Here is a 16,284-nt window from a genome sequence, read left to right as displayed (position 1 = left end):
GCTGCTCCGCCCCACCGCCAGCCGAACCGGGCGGGAAGAACCGGAATCCTCAGCCCGCCCCGTTCCGCGCTCGCCCGCGCACCGGGGCCGCGCTGCGCCGACCGTGCGGCCGCGGCGCGACCCTTTGTCTTCTGGTGCGCGGCGCAGGCAGCGCGGCGGGCACCCCGCTGTGTGGCCATCAGGGGGCCTCCGAGAGGGTCCGTGGCGTGCGCGGCGCCGCTCGCCCGCCATGTTGAGTGTGGCGCCGCGTGCCGCACGCGCGCCGTGTGTCGCGATGGAAACCCTGGCGCGACCGAAAGGCCGTTCCCATCGTTTATTTATTTACTGATCGTTCCAGCCGCAGCGCGGCCTCCAGCGCTCGCGCCGTCTGCGCGGCCAACGTGTGACCGGGGTGAGACGCGAGCTCCGGCGGCGAAGGGGCGTGGCCGGGGCGTGCCTGGGGGCGTGGCCAACACCGAGGTTATAAAAGGGAGGCGGACACCGCCCCTCCCCTCAGTCAAGATGGCGGCGCTGAGGGCGGCGGGGGCGGCGCTGCTGCGGCCCCGGGCCGGGCCGGCCCCGGCCGTGCTGGGCTACCACAAGAAGGTGAGGGGCGAGGTGAGCGGGGAGGGACGGGGGAGCTGCGGTGACTCTCGCTGACGCCGTTTCTTGGCAGGTGGTGGATCACTACGAGAACCCGCGCAACGTCGGCTCCCTCGACCGCAATGCCAAGAACGTGGGCACCGGCCTGGTGGGCGCCCCGGCCTGCGGCGACGTCATGAAGCTGCAGGTGACCTTGGGGACCCGTTGGCACCTGGGTGGGGTCACACGGGGCTGTAGGCAGGGTCAGAGCTGCCCGTGTCCCCTCGCGGGTTTCCCTCATGCCCCCCCTGGCCGTGCCCTGTGCCCGGGGCAGGGCCAGTCCCGCTCCCCGCGGGCCCGCTTGGGGGGACCTGGCTGAGCTGAACCGGGCGCTGAAGTGTCCCCAAAATGTTCCCGCAGGTGGAAGTGGATGAGAACGGCAAGATCGTGGACGCTCGCTTCAAAACATTCGGCTGCGGCTCAGCCATCGCCTCCAGCTCGCTGGCCACGGAGTGGGTCAAAGGGAAAACGGTGAGGGAGCTCCGGGAAGGCTGCAGGGCTTCCCACGTGCCTGTGTTCTCTGTTGGGATCATGGAGGAAATGCTCTCCAGGGAGTCCCTGCACTGCTCTGTGCTGTAGGAGTGACTGCCAGCACTGTCAGGGTTTCACTTGTAGGGCAGTAATTGTCTTTTTCATCAACCATCAGAGAATCATTAAGGTTGGAAAAGCCCTCTAAGAACATCAAGTCCAACCACTCCCCCAGCACTGGCAGCTCCACCGCTGATCATGTCCCCAAGTGTCACATCTACAGGGAACAATTCCACCAGGAAATTTCTTTGTGTCTTGTGCAATGAGCAAAACCAGGCTGGTGGCAGAAATTTTAATTATAGAGAACTTTTAGATCATTTCTGCTAGGAGTAAATGCACCTCAGTGTTGTGACAGAGGATGAACAGATCTTTAAACAGCCCAAGTGGGGACAGTGTGTGACGCTGATATGTCAGTCAGACGTTCCTTAATTCCCACATCCCTCACTGCCCTGGGCAGCTGAGAGGATCTCCCCTGTGGATTCTGCTGGCTCTGGAGCATTAAACCTTCTTAGCAAACACAAAGAGCAGGGCCCTTGACCCCCTCTGCCTGTGTTTCAGGTTGATGAAGCGCTGAAAATCAAGAACACAGATATTGCCAAGGAACTCTGCCTTCCCCCTGTCAAACTGCACTGCTCCAGTAAGTAAAAACCCTGGATCTCAGACACTCTGGAAATAGCACAGATGTTTCTGGAGGCTGTTTTCCAAACAATTTCTGCACGACCTTGTCCTTAAGAGAAAATATGTTCAGATTTCAGGGTTAATTCCAGAATTATCAGATCACTTCAATATTTTGGAGCCTGTAGCTCAGCAGACTGATAATAAACAATCAGATTCTGAATTCTGTTATTATCTGAAATTATATTACATTAAATCAGCATTGTAGGAATTCAGTATTTTAGGAATTCCATTCATATTCTACTCCTATGACCAGTCTATGCTGCTGGTCTTGTTTGCTCACTGCTGCCTGCTTTTGTTTTTACTTATTTTGTCCTAAAAGCCCTTGAATTGTCCTTAAAATGCTTTTTTTTTTTTTGCCTTGCAGTGCTGGCTGAAGACGCCATCAAGGCCGCCTTGGCCGATTACAAACTGAAGCAGGATCCGAACAGAGAATCCGACAAAAAAGCCGACAATGCCTGAACTGCCTGCGCAGCTTCCCCTCCTCACTCCCTCCTCACTCTGCAGTGCAATTCCCGAGCTGTTGTAGGACCCTGTGCACTACTCAAGCTGTAAGATACGCACAAGTTACGCACAACGTGTCCCTGTGGTGTCCAGCCACCCCTTAGTGCTCACCTGGATGGGGGCTGCTGTCCCCTCGGGAATGCCGCGGGAAGACTCCGCTCCGGAGACCAAACCCTGCTGTCCGGTACTGGAAGGGCTGCACTTTTCGTTTTTATTTTGGGAAGATGTCTAGTTTTGCCTAATATCTTATGGAATTTAGTGGGAAGTGTTGCCCTGGTTTGGATGTGTGTGTGTGAGATGTGGGGCCGTCCCTGGCTCTGGCTGTGTCACGGTTGGTTTTGTAATTCAGGGGCAAATTCCTGCCCTTGGAATTCTGGGATGTTTTGCTGGTGCCAAAGGGAAAAGTGACCAGGAAACACTGGTGGTTTCTGCTCCCATCCCATCCCATCCTATCCACGTGTTTGAGGAACAGCCTGGATTTTGGGGTGTTTTCTCTAAGAATTCACTTCTTCACTCACCAGGTGCTCTCTTAGAGCTGTTGATCCTGGGCTAGAGGAAGGTGTCCCTGCCCGAGGAAGGGGTTTGCAACTGGATGACCTTTAAGATCCCTTCATACCCAAACCATTCCAAGATTCTCTAAAGTACACCCTCAGACTGGAACCCCAGTGGGGAATAGCAGAGCTGGAATGCAGAGTTGAGGGGGAGCTCCCAGAGTTCCTCTTTTCTGGAGGAGTATTTCCAAACCAAGCAGACAACACATGAGCAAACTTCACTTTTTAACCTTCTAACCCCCCCACGATATACATCACTTCCCATTTTTCATACTGAGGGTGTTGTTAAACATTTAAAACCACATTTAAAAAAAAATAATTGTCTCATCCTGCTCCATTCGGGCACAATATTTGTAATTTTTAGCACAGAGGTCACACGTTGCTGCGAGTTTGTCACTCACAAGGTCCCTCTTGTGGTTCCTCAGCTCCTGGCACCCTCCAGCAGTGAAGAATGTACCTCTCCCTCATGGAACAATCCTGCTATTTCCCAGTTAAAAAAAAAATCAGGGAAACTTCACCCACTCACATTTACTTTAGGGCAAAACCAGCTCTTTGTGGTGGCACATGCTTCCCAAGGGAAGGGTGTCCTGAGGCAAGGACATAATGGGATAAAACACAGGGATACAGGAGGTTTAGGAGTACAGAGATGTGCTGCTTTTGGGGCAGAACAGCCTCACTCACCTTCCAGGGTTCCCTGCTGTCCCCACTGCAGCGGCTGCACCCCAGGGCTGTGGCTGAGTCCCCACAGCCCCTCCTCAGCCCACAGCTGTGGGTACAAGATAAAGGTTTCCTGGAAGGGCACGTGATGTGCTGATGTGGGGACTGATAACACCCTGCCCAGGGCTCCACTGGCCCTGAACTCCCATCCAGCTGTGCCCCTGGAGGAGCACAGGGACACAGGGACTGTCCCCTGGGCACCCCACGGCTGAGACACACACGGGAGAGGAGCTGTGCGGAGGAAACGTTTATTTCTAGCTGAAGGGGTTCAGGAAGTGAGGCAGAAATCCAGCTGGGCTCTGGGGTGGAAGAAGGAAAGGAGAGTCCTTGTCCCTAAATCCTCATCCCTCTTTCCCTTGGGTGGCCTTGGGCAAAGCTGACCCATGTCCTACAGACCTCCAGCCCTGGTCCCATCCCTTCTCCCAGGGAGACACAGCTCCCAGCCAGGAGCCCGGCACAGACCAGGCTGCTGCTGCTGATTAAAATAACATTTAGGAGGAAGCTGTTGGCACAGTGGGGGCAGAGCTGCAGCTGGGGGGAAGCACCCACCCAGTGCCTGGGATGGGAGAAGCCCCTTGGGCAGCAGGAGCTGGGGCTGACAGCGTTCCAGTGCTGGGGAAAACCACCAGCTGGCAAATCCCCCCCATGAGCATCCCATCAGCACCAGGGTCGGGGGAACTGGGAGGGAATGGGATCTTCATCGGGGCTTCCTTGAGCCACCACGTACATACAGAGCCTGATCCACCCTGTCCATCGTGTGTCCCAGGGCAGCAGCTCCTCAGGCTTGCCCGGGACCGTGTCCCTGCCTCAGATTCCAGAGGGAGCCTGGGAGCCATCCTGGCATGCATCAGGGGTGCATCCTCCATCCTTGCTTCCTGCGCTCACCGCTTCCTCCGCGCTCAGGTTCTGGGCAGGGGGCTTGGGTTGCTCATCCCCCAACTTCTTCTTTCCTTCCTCCTCTTCCTCCTTCTCTTCCTTCTGAGGGGAATTCTGCTCACCCTGGGCCCCGTTGGCCAGCGGTGCCTTGTGGGGGGATTTGAGGTTCTGGGCAGCAGCCAGGATGTCAGCCTGGAGCTGCCAGCCGCCGTCCAGCGGCTCCTCCGCGCCGGCCTCGGAGGCTTTGTCGGGCACCTCGCTGAAGCCCCGTGCTCCCCTGACTTGTCCCGCTCATCCACGTATTTCTTCTTGGGAAAGGAGGAGGGATAGTAGGCAGAGGCCTTGTGCTTCTGCCGCACGATGACGGCGGCGCAGATGATGAAGAGGAGGACGAAGGACAGCGAGCCCACCACCACCACCAGCAGCAGGTACTCCTTGAAGAAGTCCACCAGCCCGTCCAGCACGCCCGGTGCCGAGCTGTTGGTCACCGTGGTCCCCGGTGCTTCCCCCACGGTGGGGCTGATCCGGGGGGTCACGGGCTGGGCGGGCAGCGTGGCTGACGCCTCGTCCCCGTCCCCGCTGCCCGCCGTGTCCGGCAGCACCGGGCGGTGCCGGGGCGCCGCCGCCTCAGCCGGGGCTGCCACCAGCAGCACCAAGAGCAGCAACCACGTGCCCATGGCTGAGCCCATTCCCAGGATTCCTGCAGGAAACCTGTGGGATGCAGAGAGGTGGGGGACGCGTTAATACCCCAACAGAGCGAGCCCCCCCAAGCCAGCCCTCACCCGCCTGAATTTCCTTATGGAAGTGGAAAGGCAGCTTCGGTTTTCACCCTGACAGAGCAGGGGGCTCTGTTTGTTTTCCAAGGGCACAGCTGGAAGCCAGCTGGGTGGGATTGCTCAAGGCTGGGGACCGGGGCTGCTGCCAGCACCCGGCTCCAGACAACGGTCATTTGGCTGATTAGAGAATTCCTGAAAAATGGAGGTTTGCAGTGGAAACTTTGACACAGGCGACGCTACAAAGGGGCTGGGCCCGGCGCAAGAGGCATTTCCCAACCGCCGTCCCAGACCGTTAATTCCCAGCTGGAACGTGGCTAAAAATAGTTTGGGGCAGGATTTCACCCTGGTGCCACCATGTGCTTGAGTGGAGCCGGGATGGGGTGTGGGACAAAGGGGCAGCCCCAGAGCTGGGGTGCAGGGAATGGGGTCCCAGCTGCCTGAGCGTCCCTGGGAAGGGGAAGGCCGGCTCCGTCCCTGTGCCGTGCTCCTCACCCGGATGGGGCTGGATCTGCCCCATTCCACAGCCCACAGAGTGCTGTAAGACACAGGCCACGCGCTTCCCACCGGGCGATGACCGGGGTGAGCCCCTGGCCGGGCTCTGCACCCCATGGGATTTGGGAGAGGGACGTGACCGTCTCCACCGCGAGACATTCCCGAGGGATCCACGCGTGCCACGCCACGTAACGCCATCGAGCCCTTCCCAGGGCTCTTCCCCTCCACACGGCTCCATGGGGAGGTCTCAGGAAAAGCTCCCCGGGTACATCAGCAGGGACCCCCCATGACAATTCCCCAACCTCAGGCTCCCCAAATCCCAATCCACATCCTATTTTCCCCCCAAACAAACCCAAGGCAGCAGCTCTACAGACCGAGAGGGACTCCAGCAGCAGGATTTGGCTTCCAGGCTCTCTCCTGGCTGCACAATCTGGTTTCCATTAATCCAGTGCAAAAAACGGCAGCAGAGGTGGGAGGTGTCCTGACCCCCAACCCTCCCGGCTCCCCATGGGCACTGCTGCGGCTGTGGGGTCATAGCACTGACCAGCATCGGGAGAATGAAGGGTTTGAGGGGCTGAGATGAGCCCCTTCATCCTCCTCTCCACCCCAGACAGGGGCCCCTCGGCAGGAAAGGGGTCCCGGGATGGGGACGGCACCGATTCCCCGGCAGCCATCAGAGCTGAGGAGCAGCCGTGGCCATGGAGGGGCTGAGCAAAGCCCAAAGCAGTGCCAACAGCAGGGCCTGGCACCACGGGCATTGCCAGCCCTCCACCCCATCCCAATCCCATTCTAGCCCCTTCCTTGCCCAACCCCAGACCCACAGCTCGCTCCCAGCTCCGCTTCCCAACCGCTCCAGAAATTCAGGATTTTGGTGCTGTCCAGAGGCAGCACGCTCCGATTCCCGCCTGGGAATGCAGCCATGTGGCTGACTCTGTCCCGTGTCCCGCCGTGGGGACCATGCCCTGCCCTCACTGCAGCACCCCTGGCTGTGGGACAGCCTGTGCCCTGCTCCAGAGCCCCCCAAAAACTGGGGAGCAGCTTGGCACATCCAGTGGGATCCTCACCTCGCCCGCAGCCGGCAGGAGGCAGCCGGGAAGACGGGATCTGTCCCACACACCTCGAGCCCCTTTCTGCAGCCTGCTGGGATGGAGCCTCCTCCTTCTCCCTCCTCTCCTCCTCCTTCTCCTCCTCCTCCTGCGTCGCAGCCCAGGACCAGCTTGTTCTCATTACGGCCGGGATGGGGAGGGGGTGTGGGAGGCCAGGGAAAGGCAGGCAGCCCCCAGCCCCCTCCCAGATGGAATACAGCTGGGGCTGGGGGTGTTTCCTGGCTTATCCCGTCAGCAAAGGAGCCACGGTGCCCCCCATCAGCAGCCCCAGAAGGGGCCACATTTTGGGGTGCAAGTGGGGATGAGGGTCACACACAGGGGGTTGTTTTTAATGTTGTTTTTATCCACGAAGGTGGGGGTAATGCACATCCAAGGGTCTAAGTGGGACAGTGAGGGATGTGGGATCAATGGCCTGGCATTATTGAGGCAGTGGGACAAACATGGCTTGGGACCATCCCCGTAATTTCAGAAGAACATTTCCTAAAATCCCAGCCTGGAAATGCTCTGGCCTGGGCACCTCTGCCTTGGGGTGCAGGCAGGGACACAGGCAGGGGTCCCCCTGGTTCCTCAGACAAACACAGCAGCTGCTCAGCTCCCCGGGTCCTGGTCTCCAGTCTTGGGGTCTGGGGGCATCTCTTGAGCCCCCCCCAATCTCTCTCTCCCCCTGCCCTGGTCCTCTCGGCCTGGCCTGAGGTTGCTCAAGAGGCTGCAGCCGCTGTGTGACCTCATCCCGTTGCTATTTTCCTCTGCTCCTCTCTGGGGACCTGCCAGACCCCCCAAAAAGCCACGGCCAGGGCCTGAGGACCGTGACCCCCGCGGGGTGGGGGGCAGGATTCTGTCCCCTCGGCCGGAGCGGGGCTGGCGCCGCTGGGGTTTCTCCGGCGTCGCCGCCGCTCCCCGAAATAAAGGCTCCGTCCGTCTGTCTGCCCCGGCGGCTCCCTGCAGCTGCTCGGGCGGCTTTTCCCGGCCTTAAGTGCTCAGTGATGAAATCTTAGAGGGGAAGGGGGAAAGGCGAGGGGAGGCCGGGGGCGAGGAGTTCCAGCAGCATCCGGCCCTGCTCCTGCAGCCCAGGTGCGGATGGGGCTGAGTTCCCCCCACGCACCCCGTAATGCCGGCGTTGGGCTCAATTTCCTTGTCCAGGGTCTCATTTCACCCTGTCCAGGGTCTGCATCCCACATGGTCCTGAGTCCCCATTGCCATTCATCCAAGAGCCCCATCCCACCCTAGCCAGGATCCCCATCCTGCTTTGCCCAGAGTCCTCATCCCTCCCTGCCCAGCGTCCCCACCCTCGCAGCCGGGATCCCCGGCCCCGTTCCCGGTGCCAGCTCCCACCATCCCATTACGATGCCGTTTTTGCCTGCAGCGGGCGCGGGCCCGGCCCCTCCGAGCTGGGCAGGGCCGGGACCGCCCGGCCCCGCCGTGTAATTTGGGGCAGCAGGAACGCGCGGCCGCGCAGGGCTGGGCTCGGCGGCACAGCCCGCCCGGGGAACCGGCAATTTGAGGCATTGCAGCCTTGCTCTGCTTCTAATTTGCTTCCCTGGGCTGCGCTTTGCTGTGCCAGCAGAATACCCGGAGGGTGCCCGTCCTGCAGAGCGGCACGGGGCGTGTGGAGCTTCATGTGCGGCGTCGTGAGTGGGATTGTGCCACCCCTGGCCCGCTGTCGCCCACCACAGCCCCCACCACACCCTGCCCTGAGGATCCTGCTGTGACACCGCGCAGGCTTCCCCTGAATTCCTGCGCCGTGAGGCGGGCCATGGCAGCCCGACAGGAGCTGCTGACTGCGCCAAATAGGGCGATTCCCGCTCCCGCGGTGGAGGAAAGGTTCTCCTCACTGGGCTCCTGCTGGAGAGCACCGGCACAGGGCTGGGAGAGTGGGAGCAATCCCTTGGATCTGCCCCCATCCTATTCCTCGGGACTCACCGGCCTCATCCTCACGGGGACAGAGGCTGGATGAGCCGTTCTGGGGTGAAGCCAGAGGATGGGAACATCCCTCTTCCCCGTGGCTGCTTTGGCTGGCAGGGGGACACAGTGGGACAGAGCAGGGTGGCATCAGCAAGGAGCACACAGCCAGGGTGTCCTGCGTAGGGACTGGCCACGGCCACCAGCTGCGGGTCCCCTGGCCCGGCTGACTCACCCATAAACATTTACATTCACAGCCGGAGCGGGGCTGTGCAGCTGCCAGGATCCAGATGGAAAATATCCCAAGCTCAGGGTGAATGTAAACAGGCAGCAGGGCTGGGATGCAGGTGAATGACCACACTGGCAATTCCTCCTGGAGAGCCAGCCCAGAGTGGCCTTCGAGGAGGCTGCAAGCTTGGGGATGTGGAGAAGGGGATATGGGGATGTGGGAATGGGGATGTGGGAATGGGGATGCTGAATCTGGTGGGGTTGGGGGGAGGATGGAGAGATGGGGACATTGAAGCTGGTCACAGCAGGGATGGGGATGTGGGGATGTGGGGATGGGGAACCTGGGTGGAGCAAAATGGAAAAATGGGGGCATTGAGCCTGGCAGGACAGGGCCAGTCCTGGGCTATTTTCACTCCCCCAAGGAAGGGATCAGTTGGTGGCCTGAGGGGTGACTGACACCTGCCTGAGCGGGTGAAACGCTGGGGCCTTCGCTGGCCTCTCATGGATTCGCTCTCCCCATCCCTCCCAGTCCCAGCTGGATGATGCCGAGCCCCTGCGGCCACCGTTCCCCCCGGGGCCGAGCACCTGACAGGCAGCGGCGGCCCCGGAGGCGTCCCCGCCTCGCTGCAGCGACCGCAGGCAGGAACACGTTGTGCCACGAGCGCACCCGTCCTGTCCCTGTCCCCGTCCCCCCCGTTTCCGCCCCGTCCCCCCCGCCCGAGCAGGAGGTCCCGGGGGCTGCAGTCCCATCCCCAAGGTCCCGGGCTCTGGTCCCTGCCGGGCCGCGGGTTTCGTTTCTGCTCCCCCAGGGGCTTGAGGGGGAGGATGGAGAAGCGAAATTTTGGCAGCAGGATGTGGGCAGGCGGCGGGGCCGGGAGGGGGCTGGCGGGTCCCTGCCAGGAAGAGACCACCATGTCCGGGTAACTCTTTAATGGGATGGGCCTCGAGGGCTGAGCTGGCGCGGGGGAGCAGCTCCGTCACACTGGTCCAAGCGAAAACACCGGGGAACAGGGGCGCCCTGCCCGCGGCTCCATCGGGGACCGGGCACACGGCTCCGCAGCGCTGCGGGATGCAGGAGCCATCCCTGGGGCTCAGGAGTGCTCCGGCAGGAAGCTGCTGAGAGTCAGGTTGTCTCCATCGGGCTCGGAGCTGCCGTCGGGCAGCAGCAGCTTGTGCCGCCGGGCGGGGACAGGACGGGGGCCGGCGGCCGCCTCGGCGTCGGGCAGCAGCGAGGAGATGCAAACCATCTCGGTGCGGCTGAAGCGGCGCTCCCCGGTCCGCGCCCGCCGCCACAGCAGCGCCCCCAGCACCCCCGTGCTCACCAGGAAGACGGCGGCCACCAGCCCCAGCAGCAGGATGGCCAGCAGGCACTTGCTCATCACCCCGCTGGGCTCCCAGGGCACCGCGGTGCCCACCGGCGTCGTGTCCCAAGTGGCCGGGAGGGTCGATGCAGGCGGAGCTCCGGATTTCTTGGGTTTTCTATAGCCCGTGCTGGTGAGGACAAAGGCTGGGGGGGCTGTTGAGCGCGGCCCCGTGGAGGAGCTGCTGTCCAGGCCATCAGTCACTGTGTCCTCCTCGATGAGTGCCGTGAGCCAGCTGGGGGTGGTGGTGGGGATGCTCTTTTGGGCTGCTGACGCTGTGCCAGGCTCTGAGCCTGGCAGCAGATCGGGAGCAGGGGAATCAGTCTCATCCATGGGATCAGCTGTGGTTGGCACCACGAGTGCCCGGCTGGCCTCGGTGCTGGGTGCTGCTGGTGAGGCAGAGCTCGGGAGCAGGTCAGGATCAGGGGGATCTGTCTCATCCATGGGATCAGCTGTGGTGGGCACCCGGAGTAGGCTGGTGCTGGCACTGGTCACTGTTGGTGCCACAGAGTCCTCCAGGAAGTCAGGTTTAGGGGAATCTGTCTCATCCATAGGCTCGGCTGTGGTGGACACTGCAAGCACCCGGAGCAGGCTGGCATTGGTGCTGGGCATTGGTGCTGCAGAGCTCAGGAGCAGCTCAGGCTCAGGGGAATCATCCATGGGATCAGCTGTGGTTGGCACCTGGAGCAGGCTGGCCTTGGTGCCGGGTGGTGGCACAAAGACACCATCGCTCTTGTCACTGCTGATCATTGCGGTGGCACCGGGCTCCTGCCCACGGTCATCCCTCTTCCCACGGGAGAGGGGCAGGGGCTTGGCCTCCCCCCAGACCCACTGCCCGCCCCAGGGCAGCCCCGGCTCCAGCAGCTCAGCCCCACACGCCCACAGGGGGCTCAGCACCAGCAGCACCAGCAGGGCCCAGCCCAGCGCCATGGGACCTGCAGGGGACAGAAAGGGCAGGTGACATCGGGGTCCTGCTCCCCGCGGGAGAATGCTGAGCCCCAGTGTGGGATCACACTCCAACCGAAGATCCTCCTTTCCCCCTCAGGTTTGGGGGATGGAGGAGGCACCCACCATCCTCTTCCTGCCACAGCCCCCACCTGCGGGAGGGGAGCTCAGCCCGGCTCTGCTCCAGGAGCAAGTTTTGATAAGGAAGTTGAGTGTCTGGAAATGGGAAATCAGCCGTGATGGAAGCGGCTGCTGTGGGACGGGGCAGTTGTGGGATGAGTGTCCGTGTGGAAATGAAACCACAGGGATGTCACCCACGCTCTGACAGACACCCTTTGCCAGGGTGCCCGTCCCCCCCTCCACCCTCCAGGCTGGCACAGGGCTCCAGGGCTGAGGCCACCATGAGCCTGTGTCTCTGTGCTGGAGCAGGAGAGGCAAATCCACCCCAAACTCACCCCAAATCCCCCTGTTCCATCACCAATTCCCCCCACAGCTCCCTCGGCAGCCCCGGTGGGCGGCGGCCACCAAGGTCCCCGAGGATCCGCACCCAAGAGCATCCAGACACGGCTGAATGCTCCGAGCATCCCCAGGAGGCTCCCACACCCCCAAATCACCCACCCACCTCCCCAGACCCCAGGGACCAGCCCGGAGCGCGGCACCCTCAGGGACCCTGAGCATCCCCTTGGCACCCGGAGCATCCCCGGGGCCAAACCCCGATCCAGCCCAATCCCAGCAGGGCTCACCTGTGCTGATGGACGCGGTGGGATCCCAACTGCAGGAATCACAGGCGAGGGCGGGCACGGAGGGGCGAGGGCAGCCCCAGCACCGGCACTCGCGGGGCGTCGTGGGCCGCCCTGCGCCTGCACCTCCGGCCGGGCGGGGAAGGGAGAGAGCGCGGAAAAGCGGCTGCGGTTTAGCGCCCGCGGGGGAAGGACGTCACTCCGAGAGCGGGGCCAGCGAGGGCTGGGGGCTGCGGGCACCCCCGGGGAGGGTGGCAGGGTGTGGCCTGCACCCCACAAAGGGGCTTCCTCGGAGGGCTCGGCCCCACCGGAGCAGCTGCGCGCCGGGGCTCGCGTCGCCCCGAAAGCAGAAGTGACGGCGAACCTGGTGCCAGGGCTGCCACCCCCGCGGGCACGGTGTGGGCATGGCCAGGGAGGGGGCCAGGGTGCCCTGAGATACCTCAGCACCGGCAAACGAGGTGGAGGAGGGTGAGGGCCTGACTCGATGTTTTTGCACAGCCCGTGTGCCGGGCTCCTTCTCTCTGCACCATCCCCAGGATACTCGGAGGGGCTCTCCTGGGGGCTGCCTGGTATTGTCCTGGGTGTTGTCCCGGCCTCGTGGCATTGGCACGACAGGAAACCCCCCGCCCCAACCGCAGGCTCGGGCGGGAGGCGCAGCCGCAGCCGCACGAAGGTGCTGCAAGAGGCACATCCGCAGGAACGGGCTCGGGGTGTCAACAACCCCCCGCCCTCGGAAACCCCGGCCCGGCCCTGCTCCGAAACACCTGGCCAGGGGGCTGGAAAAGGGAAGAAAAGGGGCTCAGGCCTGTGGGATGAGCATCCCTGGGCTGGATCCATGGGATCAGGGAGCACTGATTCTCTGGGAGCATCCCTGCCCGGCTTTGGGGCGGCGCCGGGGTCAGGGTGTTCTGGAGGTGGTTGTGCAACATCCCCTGAAATGCCTCAGCCCTGAGAAAGCTCAAACCTGGGTGGAGTAAGAGATGCTGTTTCCAGCCCGGGCTCTGTGTCATTTCAGACTTCCGGCAGCCTGGAAACAAATTCACCTGGGGAAGAGCAGAATGAACCCCGCCAGATGCAGGGTAGCTCCCAAGCAGGGCTGCTCCTTCCTGGGAACACATCACCCCCATCCACCCTGAGATCCCATCACATCCCACATCCAGCCCAGCTCTTGGGTTCATCACTGGGAATCACCAGGGAGATTCCATGTGTGACCCCAGGAATGGGCCCTGGCTCTCCTGGGACAAGAGCAGAAGGTCCCCAAGGACCCCCTAATTCACAGCCCCCCACTGAAGCGTCCATCATTCCATATCCCAGTTATCAATCAGACCTGGAATGCCGAGAGGCAAAGGAAAAGCCAAGCAGAGGCAGTTTATAATCAATGACTTTTATCTTTTGAAAATGGAAGCAAATATTTGGACAGATACTCTGGCCGCTCTATAAGAGCGCGTCTTTCCGGACTGGGCTGGTTCTCTCCCGGGATATCACGGCTACAAAAAGCTTCAGGCACTGACTCCGGTTGAGCCTGGCGAGGCATCAGTTCATTTAAATAAAATACAGGCTAGGAACTAAAATCTCCCACACCCCCACCCCCGGGCACCTCAATCCAGCGGCTCCCAAAACTGATTTCCCTCCAATGTTAGGAACAAACCTGAGGTCCCCGAGCACACAACCCTGAAGTCACACGTACAAATCAACACAGAAATCACCACTGTGGGGAGAACAACCTTTGGGTTTGGGATCCAAAAAGAAAAAAAAAAAAATCCATAAAAATACACATCTCAGGCATTTACTGCAATACAGAAACGTCACCAAACAGCCAAAGAACCTGGAGCAGCCGGATTGTGGATCCACGGGCACAGGGCAGGGGATGCCACTTGTCCCTAAAACACAGAAATCCCACTTTTCTGAAGCTTTCCTGCTCTGCAATCCCACCACATCCTCTGTCTCCTCCATCCCGTCCTCGTGCCTCTCCAGCAACGTCCCCCGGCCGATTCTGCCTCCACACACACACATCCCTCCACAACAGGGAATCCTTAACCTGGAGTTCTGAACATGCAAACACTGGGAAAAATGGAAAATCAGAGATTTCCTAGCTAAACTAATGGCAAATAAAAAAAAAAATCACTTCAGCCTGGATGAGGGACTCGTGTCCACTGGGATGCTCCGGGTGGGAGCACACGGAGCTGCCACAGGGACAGAGTCCAGCTGGGATAAGGATCCAGAGCTCTCAGACACCTGATGGTCTCTGCCCACCTTTGGATTCAGGATGGGTTATCAGCACTCCCTGGCACTGCAGGGATGGGCTGTGCCAGGAATGGCAGCACCAATCCTGCTTGGCACAGCTCTGTGGGGTGTCCTGGATCCCATTCCCAGCACAAGGACACAGCCTGGGAGCAGGGAGCCAGCCTGCCCCATCATCCCTGCCAGCTCCTCCACAGAGCCTGAGCAGAGCTTTGCTGAGCTGAGCTTCCATGGAATTCCAGGAGGAGCTCACCAGCTTAGAGCACTCACAGGGCCTCTCCCTGCAGGATCCCAAAGGAGCTGTGTGAGAAACCAGTTCTCCAAAGTGGGATCAAATCCACCCTCCCAGTCCCTTCTGCTCTGAAGGGCTGGGAGGACATGGGGGGGGTTTGGGGTTGGAGGTTGCTCATCTGATCTGGGAACAAATCCTTTCCTGCATGGAAGGGTGGGAGGCAGGAATGGGAATGATGGACAGGAGAAAACAAATGATAAAAAAGTAACAACAGAGGCATTTTGTTTGTGGAGAATTATCATGGAAAAATCACCTTTCTGCTGCTAATGCTGCTTTGGAAGCACAGAAAATTCCTATTATCAGCACTGGTGTGAAGGGCTGATGGATTCCAAAAGCTCCTTAAAATCCATGAGCTCAGGAGTGTTGGGGGGCAGGAACAAGGATTTACAGCAATGACTGCTGGCATCCCACAGCTCACCTGGAACTCCATGCTCCATAGATAAAAACATTCCTGCATGGAAGTCACTTCTGCCTTGAAATGGAAATAAAAATGAGCAAGTAAAACGGGTGAGTTTGGTCATGGAAACAAACCTTGGGATTGGAGGAAAATGGGAACATGGTGCTGGCTTAAAACTTCAGTAGGAAATAAATCCCCTCATTCAGAATGATATATTTGTATTTTTCGGTCAGCCAACAGGGCTGGGGACACGTTGTGGAGCAGGAAAGGCAGCTGATCCCATCTCCAAGGGGATTCCACAGGGAAGAGAAAGGAAGGGAACCCACCTGATTGTTCCAAATGGAGGATTTATACAAAATAGCTTCAGCTTTGTTCTCTGCACAGTGTAAACACCCCCCACACCCCCTGTCCCTTGGAATGGAAACACAAATACTGCAAAAGTGGCAAATAAGAAAAATAAAAGCGATTTTTTTTCTATTTTTTTGGCAACTCTAAAAAAAAAAAAAAAAAGGTTTAAGAACAATGTGGCATTGGTCCCTAAATCTAGAAAAAGATATTTGGGCATGACATTGGAAGTCAAGAATGGATTAGTTTTTCAAGGATTCATAATAACATCTGGGAAAAAAACCCAAAAAAACCTGTAAAAGTAGCACTTCTTGCTTTTGACACAGTCACAGAAATTCATCGGAACATCGGGAAACGAAAAAGATCTTTCACTAAAAAGCTTGGCTTGAAATCATCGGCTCTCTTGACGTGGATTTAGGAGAACAGGAAAGCTCGTACTGGAATGCTGCAGGCTGCTGCTGGCTGAACTGGGAGCTGGGATGTGCCTGGGCTGGGGCCCCCTCAGTCCGCGATCTTGGCCATCTGCTGCTCCAGCTTGGAGATGCGCTCGTCCTGGCTGGAGATCGTGTCCTTGATGGATTTCAGCTCCTTCAAAATCTCGTCCAATTTGGCGTCGTTTTGCTGGAAGATCAGAAAGGATGAGTGAGGAGAGCTCTGGGGTTTTCCAAGGAAAGGGCTCCTCCCAGTGGGATTGTTGGAGGGATGAGGCTGTGACAGACTCTGGAGCAGTTGGGATGCTCAGGGCATGGAGCAGCATCTCCAGCAGCACCCGTGCACCCATCCAGGACCAGCACCTGCTCTTTAAGCCATACTTTCCTCTCTGTCCCAAAGGACAGGGATTAGTGGTGAACAAGGTGCTGGTGCTGGGTTAGGGTTGGACTTGGGGATCTTGAGTTAGGGTTGGACTTGGGGATCTTGAAAATCTTTTCAAACATTTAGTGGTTCCGTGATTTAGAAAAAGCAATTTCAAGTAATCTTCCAATCTACAGA

General features: G+C 59.6%; 4 protein-coding genes across 6 annotated transcripts in view; 1 reads left to right on the top strand and 3 right to left on the bottom strand.

Moving 5' to 3' along the window:
- Positions 1-248: 248 nt before the first annotated feature.
- ISCU (iron-sulfur cluster assembly enzyme) lies at positions 249-3,191 on the top strand. The gene is made up of 5 exons (XM_030959040.1): positions 249-585; positions 656-769; positions 982-1,092; positions 1,708-1,786; positions 2,192-3,191. The coding sequence occupies exons 1-5, from the start codon at positions 502-504 to the stop codon at positions 2,284-2,286; spliced, it is 483 nt and encodes a 160-aa protein (XP_030814900.1). The 5' UTR covers positions 249-501; the 3' UTR covers positions 2,287-3,191.
- On the bottom strand, positions 2,607-6,513 carry TMEM119 (transmembrane protein 119). Its single transcript, XM_030959039.1, is given in 5 exon segments — positions 2,607-4,750; positions 4,753-5,183; positions 6,115-6,199; positions 6,202-6,219; positions 6,222-6,513. Coding segments are annotated over 5 exon segments (1,158 nt in total). The 5' UTR covers positions 6,499-6,513; the 3' UTR covers positions 2,607-4,403.
- A 3,414-nt stretch (positions 6,514-9,927) lies between these two features.
- Positions 9,928-11,264, bottom strand: SELPLG (selectin P ligand). The gene has a single exon (XM_030959235.1). It carries the CDS (start codon positions 11,262-11,264, stop codon positions 10,065-10,067), a length of 1,200 nt encoding a protein of 399 aa, XP_030815095.1. The 3' UTR covers positions 9,928-10,064.
- Positions 11,265-13,387: 2,123 nt separating this feature from the next.
- The window catches only part of CORO1C (coronin 1C), a 38,568-nt gene continuing 35,671 nt past the window's right edge, over positions 13,388-16,284 (bottom strand). For 2 of the 3 annotated variants that reach the window (XM_030958679.1, XM_030958680.1), the window contains exon 11: positions 15,267-15,915. In XM_030958679.1, coding sequence (XP_030814539.1) covers positions 15,796-15,915 — 120 coding nt within the window. In that variant the 3' untranslated portion in view covers positions 15,267-15,795. Of the gene's footprint in view, positions 15,916-16,284 lie in introns of all 3 variants that reach the window. The other variant, XM_030958678.1, reaches the window with a different exon arrangement.

This window comes from Camarhynchus parvulus, chromosome 15, assembly GCF_901933205.1.
Source record: "Camarhynchus parvulus chromosome 15, STF_HiC, whole genome shotgun sequence".
Classification (NCBI taxonomy): domain Eukaryota; kingdom Metazoa; phylum Chordata; class Aves; order Passeriformes; family Thraupidae; genus Camarhynchus; species Camarhynchus parvulus.
This window is presented reverse-complemented; position numbering and strand designations above follow the sequence as displayed.

Excerpts from the sequence above, each read along its gene's own strand:
- ISCU (XM_030959040.1), top strand. The coding sequence starts at position 502 with ATGGCGGCGCTGAGGGCGGCGGGGGCGGCGCTGCTGCGGCCCCGGGCC. Across the intron at positions 1,093-1,707 it reads AGTGGGTCAAAGGGAAAACG|GTTGATGAAGCGCTGAAAAT; the intron begins GTGAGGGAGCTC and ends CCTGTGTTTCAG. Across the intron at positions 1,787-2,191 it reads TGTCAAACTGCACTGCTCCA|TGCTGGCTGAAGACGCCATC; the intron begins GTAAGTAAAAAC and ends TTTGCCTTGCAG.
- SELPLG (XM_030959235.1), bottom strand. The coding sequence starts at position 11,264 with ATGGCGCTGGGCTGGGCCCTGCTGGTGCTGCTGGTGCTGAGCCCCCTG.